Source organism: Gadus macrocephalus, chromosome 9, assembly GCF_031168955.1.
Source record: "Gadus macrocephalus chromosome 9, ASM3116895v1".
NCBI classification, from domain to species: Eukaryota; Metazoa; Chordata; class Actinopteri; order Gadiformes; family Gadidae; genus Gadus; species Gadus macrocephalus.
The window spans coordinates 20,583,800-20,598,730 of record NC_082390.1 but is presented as its reverse complement, the minus strand read 5'-3'; the positions used below and the strand labels follow the sequence as shown (position 1 = coordinate 20,598,730).

General features: G+C 42.4%; 1 protein-coding gene across 1 annotated transcript in view; it reads right to left on the bottom strand.

Moving 5' to 3' along the window:
* LOC132464806 (guanine nucleotide-binding protein G(i) subunit alpha-1) overlaps positions 1 to 14,677 on the bottom strand; it is a 30,448-nt gene extending 15,771 nt beyond the window's left edge. The window contains exon 1 of the mRNA XM_060061412.1: positions 14,248 to 14,677. Coding sequence (XP_059917395.1) covers positions 14,248 to 14,365 — 118 coding nt within the window. The 5' untranslated portion in view covers positions 14,366 to 14,677. The remainder of the gene's footprint in view (positions 1 to 14,247) is intronic.
* Between the last annotated feature and the right edge of the window lie 254 nt (positions 14,678 to 14,931).

The window sequence follows — 14,931 nt, the reverse complement described above, 5'->3', positions numbered from 1 at the left end:
AGACAGACGCGGAAGCCTGAGCCAATGCGTCACATAGGCCATGCCTACTTGAAAGAAACGCGGAGCGGGAGTGGGATCAGGTCAAAAACCCATGGCAGCCCCGTTGGTTGCCCTGTGGCTGGAAGACAGGTCAGCCTTGGGTCGCTCCACGCGCGTTCAATACAATTCCCCTCCTTCTGCTTCATAGTTACCATACCGAAAAACTTTAACAAATAAAGTGAGTTAAAAGCGATCCGGTTTAGACTACTTTCTTCAAAAACACGGCACTGCCGGTCAAAGTGAAGGGTGTTACCCCCGAGAGAACATCAGCCCTAGAGGCAACGTCTCTCCTGTGCTCCTCGACTACGGTCTGGGAGCCGACAGCAGGAAAGGTTCAACATTTCGATTTCACCCAATGCTGAATTAAAAGTGCATGTCTTTCTAAATGTTGGTCATCAACAAGGTTGTAAAGTAGTAACTTCGGGCACAGCGGCCGAACTGATGGGGATATTCTCTGATATTATGAATCTTAAAGACTACGTCAGGTTCTCCGACTCTCTGGTACTTCAGCAACAATAAATACTCGTAGTGAGGGTTATCTCAGCCATTGTAGAGAAGGAATTGGGGTAAAGGAACTTTGGCTTTGACTCTCTGAAGTCCATATTGAAACGCTACATTGAGGAGAAAGGGATTGTTGCCGTATGCGGGACAGCTGTTAGTTCACTTTGGGTCCATTTCTCAGACGCTCCATTGTTCCGTTCTCTCGGTCGTATGCGGACTCCTCCGGCTGGACTCCACCCGCTGCTCCGCCACCGGAGGAGTCTGCATATGACTGAGAGGACGGAACAATGGAGCGTCTGAGAAATGACATGGACCCAAAGTGAACTGACAGCCGTCTACTGAAAACATCTTTCTCGAAAGCTGCGGTCGCCTGAGTTGGTTGTTGCTAGTGACGTAAAGAGGTCAACCGGTGGCTCTATTACCACTAGTTGAAATGGGCACAGCGCCACCTATTGTACCGGGGAAAGAAATGCTTTGGCCAATTAAGAGATTTTCTCACCGCCATGTATACTCGGACAATTGCAGTTGTCCGATTGTGGAGCATAATATAACTACGGCCTTAATCTGATTAAGCTGTGCATGTAAACGTACCTAGTGTTGTAATGATACTTACTAATACTAATTTGACACGGTAATGATAACCGTCTGGAATCTTACTGCGGTATTTCGTAAAACTGGTAACCGTTTCATCCCTAATGTATAGGTGCTCATCTTTGAAGCTGGAATAATATTGGGTTGTGCATAGTGGAGAGAGCTGCCTCATAGCTGCAAGTGGAGCCAAGGTCCATTTGTACCATTGCCATGATACAAGTGTACTGTCAACAAGAACCATCGCCATGGCCCATGGTCAATATGAAACATCGCCATGGTTAACATGAACCATGAACCATCGCCAGGGTCTCGGAACACGAGACACTTCTTTTACACTGCCGAAAGAAAACACCTGTCCGTTCTTAAATAAAAGCTTTTTTTCACTGTTTATCTTTAGTGTTTACAGCACGCCATGTTAAAGGAATTGAATTTCCCCTGGGGATCAATAAAGTATGCATCTAAATCTAAATACTTTTCCCTGACAGTTCTCATGTCTTGTCTCTCCTGTTTGTTACTGTATCTCACTCACTAACTTGAATCAAAATTCTTTTCGGAAAGCACAGGGTTGATTGGCTGGGCCGCTAAGCCAGAGCCATAATGGCTAGAAAAGCCGGTCCAGTGAAACTAAAACTGTCAAATTGTAATCATTCTCAATAATGTATTACCATTGTAACCAGTTCCTTCATTTTCCGAACTTGTCCAACATCAGGCAGATGCGTGCTTGAGGCTGTTTTTTGTCTTCCGGTTATTGTCTTGCAGCTATATTTAGGGGGCCAAGCACAAAGTGCGAGGAAACCTAATGTAATTGTTAGTTTTATTAGGGTGTCAAGCAAAAAAGTTCGAAGGCAACCATTGAAATCATAATAATAAAATGTTTTTATTAGCATTCCGCCATGTTTGACTTACAGCCTAAACCGCTCGCACCCTTTTTATGAAACTTACTACAGCTGTAGAGGCTGACTCAAGATTAACAGAGAGCAAATATTATACTGATTGGCCCAAAGGTGGTGCTATAGCAAAAGCAAATATTACCGCTTTGACTTAGTCATGAAACTTTGTTTACACAGGCACATATCCTCATGTTGAACAAATCTGCCTCAAGAACCTATGGCTTCCTTTGAAAAGATTGAAGGGTGGCCTTCTTGAATTTTGTTAGAAACACTAAATACCCTCAAACAAATCCCAGGTTTTTTGACTTGGACAAAAATCCTGTGGACCAATTTCTTCAATCTGACATTAACAGAAGTCTGTACAATAAAGATTGAAGCACCCAGGAGCCATTCATTTGTGAAAAGGGTGTGGTTTAAAATGCGTAAAAGACTTAAATGCTTACATCAACATCAAGATGGACTCCTATCATCTTGAGTCTAATACAAAAGTTGTTCAGAATAAGAAATTGAATCGTAATTTCAATTAGGGTGTGGCATCGAGATGGGCGTGGCCTGTGACTCAAATCACCACAGTTCATAGACGGAGTGGTTGATTTGGGCGGGACCAACTTAGTGGCTGTTGGGGACCAAAGTTCCAACTGCTCAAGTAAGATTTAGTCAATTGATAACAGGGTATCTGCAGGTTTCAGCAAGTCAAATGTAAGACTTTTTAAGACCTTTTTAATCCCACCTTGAATGAAATTTAAGAACTAAAACATGCGATGGTGCGTGGGATCCCGCTGTATTATAACCCAAGCATAGCATGTGTGTCACTCAATGAGACTCATTCACCTACCCATTGTCGCAGACTAGCTAGCAAGCACGCAGATAATCGTTTATATATGCAGCTAGCAAGAAAGAAGCCTCTCTTCATGTCCTTCCTGAAAAATCCCACGAGAAAAAAATAAAAATAATTGTCCTGCCCCGACAAATTTAAGACCTTGTGTTACAGTATTTAAGACCAGCATATGACATTTGTAACAATCTAAGACTTTTCAAGGCCTTGCACACTTTTTATGAAACTTACTACAGCTATAGAGGCTGACTCAAGATTAACAGAGAGCAAATATTACACCAATTGGCCCAAAGGTGGCGCTACAGCAACAGTCCAAAAATGCTAACTTTGGACAAACATATCTCGTAACCGCTTTGACTTATAGCCATGAAACTTTGTTCACGCATGCACTTCCTCAACAACAAATAGGCCTCAAGAACCTTTATTTGGATAGATTTACGACTATCTTGAGCTTTGCTACAAACACACAATTCCCTAAGGATCCTAGGTTATTTGAATTAGACAAAAATCCTTTAGCAATCTATTGTCTTCAATCTGACATAAAGGGAAGTCTGTACAATAAAGTTTAAAGCACCCGTTCTGAAAAGGGTGTGGTTTAAGACTTGTAAAGACTTAAATGCTTACATCAATATCAAGATGGACTCCTATGATCTTGAGTCTAGGGCTGCAACTAGGGCTGCAACAACGAATCGATAAAATCGATAAAAATCGATTACTAAATGCGTTGGCAACGAATTTGGTCGTCGATTCGTTGTTTCGGGCGATTAAGAAGTTACTCGTAGGCGCAGCACTGTTTACAGCCAGCCGCCGACAGGTTGTTTCATGGTTCATGCACGCCCACATCGAGCTTTAGTGTGAGCGACCACAGCTTGTATTTTGGTCGTATCTTAACACTGGACTGTAGGCCTACATAAAAGTGTTGTACCTTCACTGTCTTTGGGTTAAAAAAACTCCTTCAACTCAGTATAGTCCAACCGAAAACTGTCAGCTGCTGCTGCTGCAGACGTTGTGCAGACGGGCTCGGAGTCGGCACCGCGTGCATCAACACCGCGTCATTCAAAGTAATCAGACAACAGGACGGTGTAGAAAGTCCCGTCGGTTAAAAATAGTAATGCCGTTTTTCAATCCATGTTATAATCGGCAGGATATAGAGCTAGTTAGCTTAAAAAAAAAAACTGACCAATGGTCACACACAGTGTCAAATGTGATGTGTTCAGGTCGGCTCAGTAATATGATTGATGCGTTCAAATGCAACAGAAAAAAAAAGAAAAAAAATTTAGATTTTGGTGAAAACTTGTTTTCCCAGTAATATAAAATAGATAGTAAAGATAGAATTATGACCTGTTTAATGTCCTATCTTGAACTATCATCATCTTATCAGCAATTAAAGCAATATTACAAGTTCTATTTCAAGGAGTCTCGAAAATCGTATCAATAGGTTTGACCGGTTAACCATGGACATCCCTTATATACATATAAAAGTATATCATACATTGTATGTTTTTTTTGTGTTATCCCAGTTATGTTTTTTTAATTGTTTTATTATTTAATATTACTTTTAATACTTCTGGGACGTTGGAGCAATAACCTGTTGTTTTTACACTTCAGTCTGCACTGTGAATTTGAAGTAATGTTCAGTTTTTTAATAAAGATGCGGCAATTAAATATATATATTTTTTTATCCGATTCATCGATTAATCGAAAAAATTAGACAGATTAATCGATTATTTTAATAATCGACTAATCTGTAGATTATTTCTTCGATTAATCGAATATAATTATTTTTTTAAAAAAATTAAAAAGCTGAACATTACTTCAAATTCACAGTGCAGACTGAAGTGTAAAAACACCAGGTTATTGCTCCAACGTCCCGGAACTATTAAAAGTAATATTAAATAATAAAAAGATTAAAAAACATAACTGGGATAACACAAAAGAAAACATACAATGTATGACTTTTACATGTATATTAGGGATGGGCCGATAGTCAATTCTATCGACGATAGATGGATTCCATCGTCGATCGTCTCAAGTAGCCAATAATTATATTTTAATTAATTAAAAAAAAAAATATATATATATATATTTTTTAAAAGCGCTGTGGTAGCTATTTTTTCAACTTAAAAAGCCCCGCAAATTGTAATTGAAATTAACTGGCACCGGTGGAAAACATACTATGTAGCGCTGACCTGCCGTATTCACTCACTGCTGCGAGATGAGAGGGGAGGGGCTCGAAACCTACCGGTCTGCTCGCACGGCGAAATGACATCACACCCCGCTGCACCATTTCCGGGTCACAGCTGTGGTACATGAGCTGTGTTCGAAATCGTTCCCTATTCACTCACTAGGGCTGTCACTTTTTATTCGAAGTTCGAATATTCGTTCGAAGGTGGGGTGAAAAATTCGAATTCGAAGTGTAATTCTCCATTCGAACTGTAAAAATGCGCTATAAAGAAGAGAGCGGCGAGTGGCTTCTCCTCAATAAAGCGGCCCTCCTTGATCCCCGCTTCTCCCGGTTAGTCCACCTTTCCCCTGCACAGAAACATCTCGTGACTGAAAGCCTCTCACACGAGCTCACTGAAACGGAGACCGACACTGATCGTCGCACACGACAGGGAGAAAAGTCCGCTGCTGCGCTGGGCGCGATGGGCAGCCTGTTTGGGGACTTATACAGCACGGCTGACAGAAGCAGCTGCAACGGTAACGGAGAGCTGCGAGACTACTTGTAATTTTCTTTCCGTAAGGAATAAAACGAGCAGCATGCCGTGTTGGAGGTCGGCTTCACATTTTGTTCGTTTATATAGGCTGCGACGCTGCGTGCCATGGACGACATGCGCTCCGCATATCGCGCTCCGAGCAGTTATTGTTAATGTGTAAAAGACAGCCGCACTTGTGTGTCGGAGCTTCCTCTTGTTGTGTTTACAAATGTGTTATCAAAGATGTGTTTTTATCCTGTGCTGTTATGAATTCAGTAGGTATACGTGATTTCCACAATAAATCGTGTCGTGTTCTATGGGGGGGGGGGGGGGGGGAAATTGGGGGGGGGGGAAATTCGTTCGAATTTCATTTTTGGAAAAAGTGACAGCCCTATCACTCACTCACTATTCCCTATAGTGTTCATCATATAGTGCACTACATAGGGAACGTACAAACGAGAATTCGGACACTACGCTGAACATTTCTAAACGTCATTTGCGTCAGTAAATGCGCCGGGTATTTGTGTGACGCAGACAGATGCGCCCAGATTGTGTAAACAAACCGGGCACTCTAGAGGAAAGCTGGAGTTTGCATTGATGTTGAATGTTACATTTCCTTGAACAAGGTTTTTCTTATTAATTTTGAATGTTTCATTTTCTTGTTAAATCCCAAATAAATTGTTGATATTTCTAAACGAAAGCCGGAGACTCCATCATTAAATGTAGTAGTTTTCGCCGCTTGCGGTTATTGAGCTTCTTCTTCTCCTCCGGAAAAACACGACTGCATTGCATTGTGGTATATGGGAGTAACACGTAGGGAACATCATATGTACACTCACATTTTGGGTATTTTAAGTGCACTATATAGGGCATGAAATTAACCAGTGAGAATTCGAACAACACTACAAAATAGCGAGCACCCTATATAGTGCACTATATCCGTGATAGGGAACGATTTCGAACACAGCTACGAGCTGTGTGTCATCAGCGTGTGTCATCATGAAAGCGCCGCCGGCGCCGACGCATCGAAACTTAAATCAGCGGAGGCTCACGCTGAAATTATTATAAATAATTAATATTATAAAATTATTATAAAGATGACCCCCCGATAGTATCGACTATCGGCGATCGCTAGGGGGCGCTATCGGACGATGGAAGCTTGTAGACGATTGCCCAACCCTAATGTATATAAGGGATGTCCATGGTTAACCGGTCAAACCTATTGATACCATTTTCGAGACCCCTTGAAATAGAACTTGTAATATTGCTTTAATTACTGATAAGATGATGATAGTTCAAGATAGGACATTAAACAGGTCATAATTCTATCTTTACTATCTATTTTATATTACTGGGAAAACAAGTTTTCACCAAAATCTCAATTATTATTATTTTTTTTCTGCTGCATTTGAACGCATCAATCATATTACTGAGCCGACCTGAACACATCACATTTGACACTGTTTGTGACCATTGGTCAGTTTTTTTTTTTTAAGCTAACTAGCTCAATATCCTGCCGATTATAACATGGATTGAAAAACTGCATTACTATTTTTAACTGACGGGACTTTCTACACCGTCCGGTTGTGTGATTACTACCGCTGCTTTGTATGACTGTTGTTGCACGCGGTGCCGACTCCGAGCCCGTCTGCACAACGTCTGCAGCAGCAGCAGCTGACAGTTTTCGGTTGGACTACTAGACGGATACCGAGTTGAAGGAGTTTTTTTAACCCAAAGACAGTGAAGGTACAACACTTTTATGTAGGCCTACAGTCCAGTTTTAAGATATGACCAAAATACAAGCTGTGGTCGCTCACACTAAGGGTGCACTCACACTAGGCCATCTGGCCGTGGCCGTTTTCACACCTAACCGTGCTCAAATCTGCCAGTGTGAGTGTGGCCAGTCTGGCCAGGCCAGGCCAATTTGGCCACTTGGGAGAGGTGTGCTGCTAAGGTACGGGCCGCTACGGTACAGATGCTAATGAGCCGACACGCGCACGGTTACGCAACCTGAGCTGGATGGCGTATAGCCCATGCGACGACAACGGACATAATAAAGGCGACGAGCCTTCTTTCCCCTTAAACGGTAAACATCGCGTCAAGCGGTTCAACTGTTGGTGTGTTCTCTGTGTTGTTGTCCATTGTTGTTAAAACTCTGACTGGCGGCAGACTTTATTATGGTCCATGCAACGGACGCTTGGTGATGACGTGTTACAACGTGATGACGTATGTACAAGAGCCTACCGTGGCCAGGCCACAGTTACCGCTCGCTGTGGGCGTACATGAACCGTGAACCAACCTGTTGGCGGCTGGCTGTAAACAGTGCTGCGCCTATGAGTAACTTATTAATCGCGCGACACAACGATAGACGACCAAATTCGTTGCCAACGCATTTAGCAATCAATTTTTATCGATTTGTCGTTGCAGCCCTACTTGAGTCCAATAAAAAAATGTTGTTCAGGATCAAATTCTCAACAAGATGAAATCCACATATTTTTAATTATGGTGTGGCATCGATATGGGCGTGGCCTGTGACTGAAATCACCACAGTTCCTAGACAGAATGGTTGATTTGAGCGAGACCAACTTAATGGCGGTTGGGGACCAAAGTTCTAACTGCTCAAGTAAAATGAAGTTGATGGACAAAACAACATGGCCGCCAGAGGCGAATTATGTTGTTACTGAAAGAAACATCAATTAATTAACAAATTACTCAGGGAAAAATGCAGTAATAACTTAATATCTAACATCAGGAAAATCGCAACATTCACAACTTTTAAAAAACACTGCAACTTTCATCGCAACTTTTTGGAAAAGCTCACGCAACATCAGGCATTTCAGGCCGCGAAAACCTGGAGGAACTGGCTATCAGAGTTCCCGTTGTCCGGTAATTACCGGAAAAAAATGAGGACCGAAAATTCTAAATGTCTCCGGTCAGAATGACCGATTGGAAATAAGGCCCCGTCCACACGGAGCCGAAACGGGCGAAAACGATCCGAAAAATATTTAAACTTTGACGCGGCATTCGCGTAATGACAGCCAATCGGCGTTCAACAGTGTGACATGTCGAACGTAACAGCCAATCAGCGTTCAACCGGCCAACTCAGTGCAGTGCAGTCTGGGGTGAACTGCAGCATGGAGGAGAAAGTGATTGTTGCCGTTTGCGACTCCCGGAGCTCTTTATATAATAGTATATAATATAATTGTATAATAATATCACGGCCAAAAGCTCTGTGCGCCTCCGGATGGCCGTAGCGCGGGGAGCTCTCGTAGGGATTGGGCTTCTCGGGGTTTGTTTACCGGCGTATGAATATACTGCGTCAGGTTCTCCGACGTCTCTCCCTCTTCCACAAAAGGTAAAGACATGCAATGGTAGTTATCTCGGCCGGAATTTGGCAGTAATGGTTGAAAAAGTAACAGACCGGGGAACATAGAACCCTTTTTAAAAAAAAGGGTCCTATGTTCCCCGGTCACATACATATCGGGGAACATAGGACCCTTTTTTGGGAAAAGCAGGGAACATAGGACTCTTTAAAAAAAAGGGTCCATGTTCCCCAGTCTCATACAAAGAGGGGAACATAGGACTCGGGGAACATAGACACGCTTCCCTATAGACTACCGTCGGTTTATGAACTAAACGGCGGCAAGCTAGCGAAAGCCGGCGGCAAGCTTTGCGGAGCACCGGTATTTAACAACCATGGCGAATCAAAATATGATCACACACTTCTTTATATAGCCTGCCTATCAATTTTTTTAAGTGCAATAAATACGGACAATATCCGACCGTTTTTTTTTCCAATTTGACCGGTAAAATGAAACCTTCCCGGTCACATGACCGGCACCAATTTCTTCTAGCGGAAACACTGCTGGCTATGTGCCGATGTTCACTTAAATCCCGGGCCCATGGACCCTATGTAATTCCAGGCTATTGACTGGTAAAACAGCTGTTTTGGGTCTATCAACAGTTTCCCACAACACCGGAGAAACTCCACCATGCATTCCCCGCAGGATTACAAGGTACACTTACGGCTGCAAACTCGGGAGACTAAACTACATTGGCTACATTCTTCTAAATGCTGGTCCCACTATTGTGACAAATGTACCACGGACTATGAATAATAACTCTGACGAACAAAAAACTGAAAACCAAACTGTTTCAAACTGTCAATCACGCGAGTGTATTGTGGAACCCGAATAGAAAACCGAAAGGGATATTCGGCGGACATTTAAACATACGGAGCGTTGTTTCAAAGACGGAACAACTTGAACATTTACTTAATAATAATAATACATTTAATTTAGAGGCGCCTTTCAAGACACCCAAGGTCACCTTACAGAGCATATAGTCATCATAGACTCGAACCTTGAATATCTGTGTCTTGCAGAAACTTGGTTAACTCCTAACACCCCAGTGTTTCCCCAAGTACTGTGTTGTTAAGGCCTTAACAACAATAGGGCCCAATAAACCTACAAGAATAACAAAACCTTCACAAACACTACTGGACCTGATTTTAACAAATAAAGCAGACAGAATAACAAAAACATACAACTTAATCACTCTCTAGGTCTCTAGGGGTTCAATGGATCACAAAACTCACGGTTCAGATCGTGTAACGGTTTTTGAGTCAGGGGTCGGATCATTTTCGGATCAACAACAAAAAAGATAACAAGACAAATGTGACCTTAAATAAAATCTTCAACTGTGTAAAAACAAAATAAAGTGAAAAATTTGGTAATAATCCTGCTTCCTTTAAGCATAGTCAATATTTTAAAAAAAATGCAATCCGAGGCATTATTCCTTCTTTTTAACATGGATGGTAGATAATCCTTAACCCTGGAATCAAGACTTTAAATTCAGGATGTCTGCATTGCCTTGGGAGAGTTTAGAGTTCATATTCAACGGTACAAGTATGGTAGCGAAATACAGTTTCTATCGTGTTTTATTTGGCATTTTGTAAATCCTTTGATTTCTGTTGGAAGAACCGAGCGAAAAGACTACAACCAAGCAGAAACATTTCCGCTTCCGGATTCCGTTTCAATGGGATTTACGGAACGCCAAATAAAACAAAACAGAAACTGTATTTCGCTACGATTCTACGATGATGCTGTAAGTACCGTAATTGATCACGTGAAGGCACAACCTTTTTTTTTTTTTATCAACTGATGTGTGGATCACGCATCGGATCACGCATATAAATGTATATCATACATTGTATGTTTTTTTTGTGTTATCCCAGTTATGTTTTTGTTTTTTTTATCATTTATTATTACTTTTAATAGTTCCGGGACGTTGGAGCAATAACCTGTTTTTACACCTCAGCGTGCATTGTGAATTTTAAGTAATGTTCAGTTTTTGAATAAAGATGCGGCAATTACAAATGTTTCTTTTTTTATCAGATTCATCTAAAAAATAAATCGACCGATTAATCAAATATTAAAATAATCGTTAGTTTCAGCCCTACACACAATTCAGGCGAGTACAGGCCACCTCACACAATACAGGCTAGGGCTGGCCCGAATGCCATTTTTCCGGCTTCGAATACTCGTTGGTTTTTCCAAGCGAATATTCGAATACTCGTTCCAGAAAAACACACCATCAAAAGCATTAATAATCCCTATATACTCCCTGGAACCGATTTTGACAGTATCTGCATATTTTGTTGAAGATTTAATAGCTTTTGAACGTTAATTAGTAGGCCTAAGTAAGTTGGAGTTTCTTAGTTTTTCCCCGTGGAAGTGAACAGCTGTTGTTCCGTTCCAAATCAGCTGTCCTCTGCCATCTCAGCCCTTACGGGAGCTTTTCAATTCATCCTGGAACGTGCATCTTTTCAGGGACTTTGTACAATAAATCCATAACAAATACCGAACATTGATTGTCTTTATAAGTGTCCATATTCTATCCATTATATTGACCTGGTGTTCCCAAGACGCTCACGCTCTTCAGCAAGCCAGTCACATTTGATTGGCGTGGCGCTGTACAGCGAACGTAAACAAACAACTAAGCTAAGGTTAGCATTTCGCTAAGCAGTACTTTACCTCCCGAGATCCCGCTGATGTTGTGTTATAAAGTAAAGGGAAACAAGATATCTATTCTTCCTCCACCTCCCTTGCTTCTCTGCTTTGTGTCGCTTATAGTTTGCCTCCCTCGCTCTGGTAACGTCCCATACGTGAAAAAAACAACGAAGCTAATACTGATTTAAGCTTTGAATACGAATTTTCCGAACGAGTATTCGAATAATTCGGGCCAGCACTAATACAGGCCAGTACAGGCCACCTCACACAATACAGGCCACCTCACACAATACAGGCCAGTACAGGCCACCTCACACAAAACAGGCCACCTCACACAATACAGGCCAGTACAAGACACCCAACACAAAACAGGCCTCTGCAGTCGTTATCGGGGGGGCAATCTGTACCCTCACTGCTAGTGGCCACTTCACTCTGTACCCTCACTGCTAGTGGCCACTTCACTCTGTACCCTCACTGCTAGTGGCCACTTCACTCTGTACCCTCACTGCTAGTGGCCACCTCACTCTGTACCCTCACTGCTAGTGGCCACCTCACTCTGTACCCTCACTGCTAGTGGCCACCTCACTCTGTACCCTCACTGCTAGTGTCCACCTCACACTGTAGCCTCACTGCTAGTGGCCACCTCAATCGGACGGTTCCCACCATCTTAGACAAACATATTTCCATCATCCAACACCAAGGTATGCAAGTAGTAATTTCTTGTGAGCCATGGGGATACTCAGCACAGGTCTGTTAATTTGCCCCGTTGAGGCTTTCATGCAGGATTTCATGCCGAGTTGAGGTAGGCATGTTTTCACCTGAACACACAACATTTTAATTAGCCTTCCCTGAGCTGGGAACTGGGGCTCCTCTGCGACTACAACAGTTCTCCGACTCTCCTTCCCAAATGAATAAACAGAAGCACCCCGTGGGACCAGGCACCAGAGGTGACTAACAGCTCATCAGACTTCCACTTCATCAAAAGCCTGCGACCTCCACTGAGGCACTGCCAATATTAAATTGCTACGGGAGGATACAGCGCCACACCAAGAAGGCCTGTTTCACTCTCCCCAGGACATTGTTGGACAAAATACATAGTTGTAAGAATAGGAAACATGACAGTGTTTACTTTTGCTCAAAGGGCATTATAGACCGTTTAATGTCTGGTTTTACTGGAATAACAACCATGTAGCTAATATGGGGCTCATATTCCCCTTCAAAAAGACATAGTGTAAGATTTCCAATCATGGATAGCATCACAGAATCCTCTCCCCATTCGGGGATAATACAAATGAGTTCACACATAAGATTCAGACGGTCATTCGAAATACAGGCAAACATAAGCTACCATGAAGACCGACTCCGGTCCATCTCAAATAACCCATGTACATCCAACAACTTATTTCTATAATTGACTGACGAGGTCATCGATGCAACTGTAGGGAACTGCTTGTTTCAACACAGTAAACAAATCCTTTGTAGATCAGAAGGGATGGAGCCTAACGCAGCAGTGGCAGCATAATGAAACTCAGTTGTGTTTTGGCATATCCAGGTTGCCACACATGTTCTCACTATCCCCCCACTCCCAGTTGTAGCCAAATGATCCGCGTCCTGGTTTAATGAGGAATCGGGGAAGACCGTATCGGATATCAAACGCTCCATAACTGAACGACTGATACACTCATGAGACAGAGTTTGAGATTTAAATTCAGACTAATGGTTTTACATTCAAGAAGGCAGCTAATGGTTGACTTCAAAACAGAATGTAACATTATTGGAATTTACAAAATAGTAGCTTTAAGATAGTTAACAAAACGCAATTGATCATCTTAAACACGTTTACAACGCACAAGTTTGATGCGAGATGCATTAGTAGCTGACCTTTTAACTCTGTATTAATTTGATCTAAAAACCCAACCTCGTCTTTAGCTGATGGCCACTGGGCTATCCCCCTGTATCATGGATATTTTTAACCCCTGCATCATGTACATCTTTGATTTAACCCTTTATCATGTATGTCTTTAATTTAACCCTGCATCATCTACATCTTGTATTTAACTTGTATCAGGTATATCTCTAATTGAACCCTGTTTTATGAATATCTTTAATTAACTCCGTTTCATGAATATCTTTAATTTAATCCTGTTTCATGTATATGTTCTGTTTCAATATATCTAACTGTGTTACACTAGTGTAGCTCTCGGTGGCTAATATGCTATCCAGAAGAAAATACTCCAGCCCAACTTTTCACTACCCGCCCATGAGCATAATGACTCCACTTAGTGTTTTCAAATCCAATACGCATAAGTTCATTTCTTTATCGTTGATACAAAATCCTCAAATTGTGATTAAATAACACAGGCTGACGTTCTCATCTATGGTCTGCGGGAAAGTAGACCCAGACCGCCTCCCTCTCCAGCAAGTAGACCCAGACCGCCTCCCTCTCCAGCAAGTAGACCCAGACCGCCTCCCTCTCCAGCAAGTAGACCCAGACCGCCTCCCTCTCCAGCAAGTAGACCAAGACCCCGCTCTCCAGCAAGTCGACTCACACTCCTTCCCTTTCCAGCAAGTAGACCCAGACCCCGTACCCCTCCCTCTCCAGCAAGTACACCAGACCCCATCTCTCTCCAGGAAGTAGACCAGACCCCCTATTCCTCCATGAAGTAGACCAGACCGTCTCTTACCCAGCAGCAGAAGCTTCACCTCCCGGGCCGCCTTCTCTCCGTCGTCCCGCAGGTTCCTGTCGATCATCTTGCTGCGCTCCTGCGCCGCCTTGTCGTCCGTGCTCAGCGTGCAGCCCATCTTCAAACCCCGAAGATCAAACCCCAAAGAAAGTAACGAACCGGAGCTAACCAGCTAACATCTAACGAGGAGTCCCCAAACACACTCCAACACGCCCTGCTCACGGAAAAACACTCCGTTCACAGTCGAGACTTTTGGAATTAAACTTCAAAAGCCACGTATGTTCACGCTATATGTATATTGTTAGTAATAGATGTTTGCCAAAAAAAAACAACGTTATAATTTAGAAATGGGGCTGTTCAAGCAGGCGACATGTCGTTATTGGAGATGTGTTGAATGCTCATTTCCTGTTCTTTAGGGTACATTTAGCTGCGCCTGCGCGGTAGATACCAACACCCTGCACACCCCTGAGGACTGGAGCACGTGGTGCATCTGATGCAAATCAAGTCATCGAGCACAGAGTGCATTTCAATAAAAAATGACAGGATTGTATTAATATGTGGATACACACACACACATATATATATATATATATATATATATATATATATATATATATATATATATATATATGCGCATGTTTGTCTTTACAGAGGTAGAGTTTTGAATCTCTCACACTCCTCAAT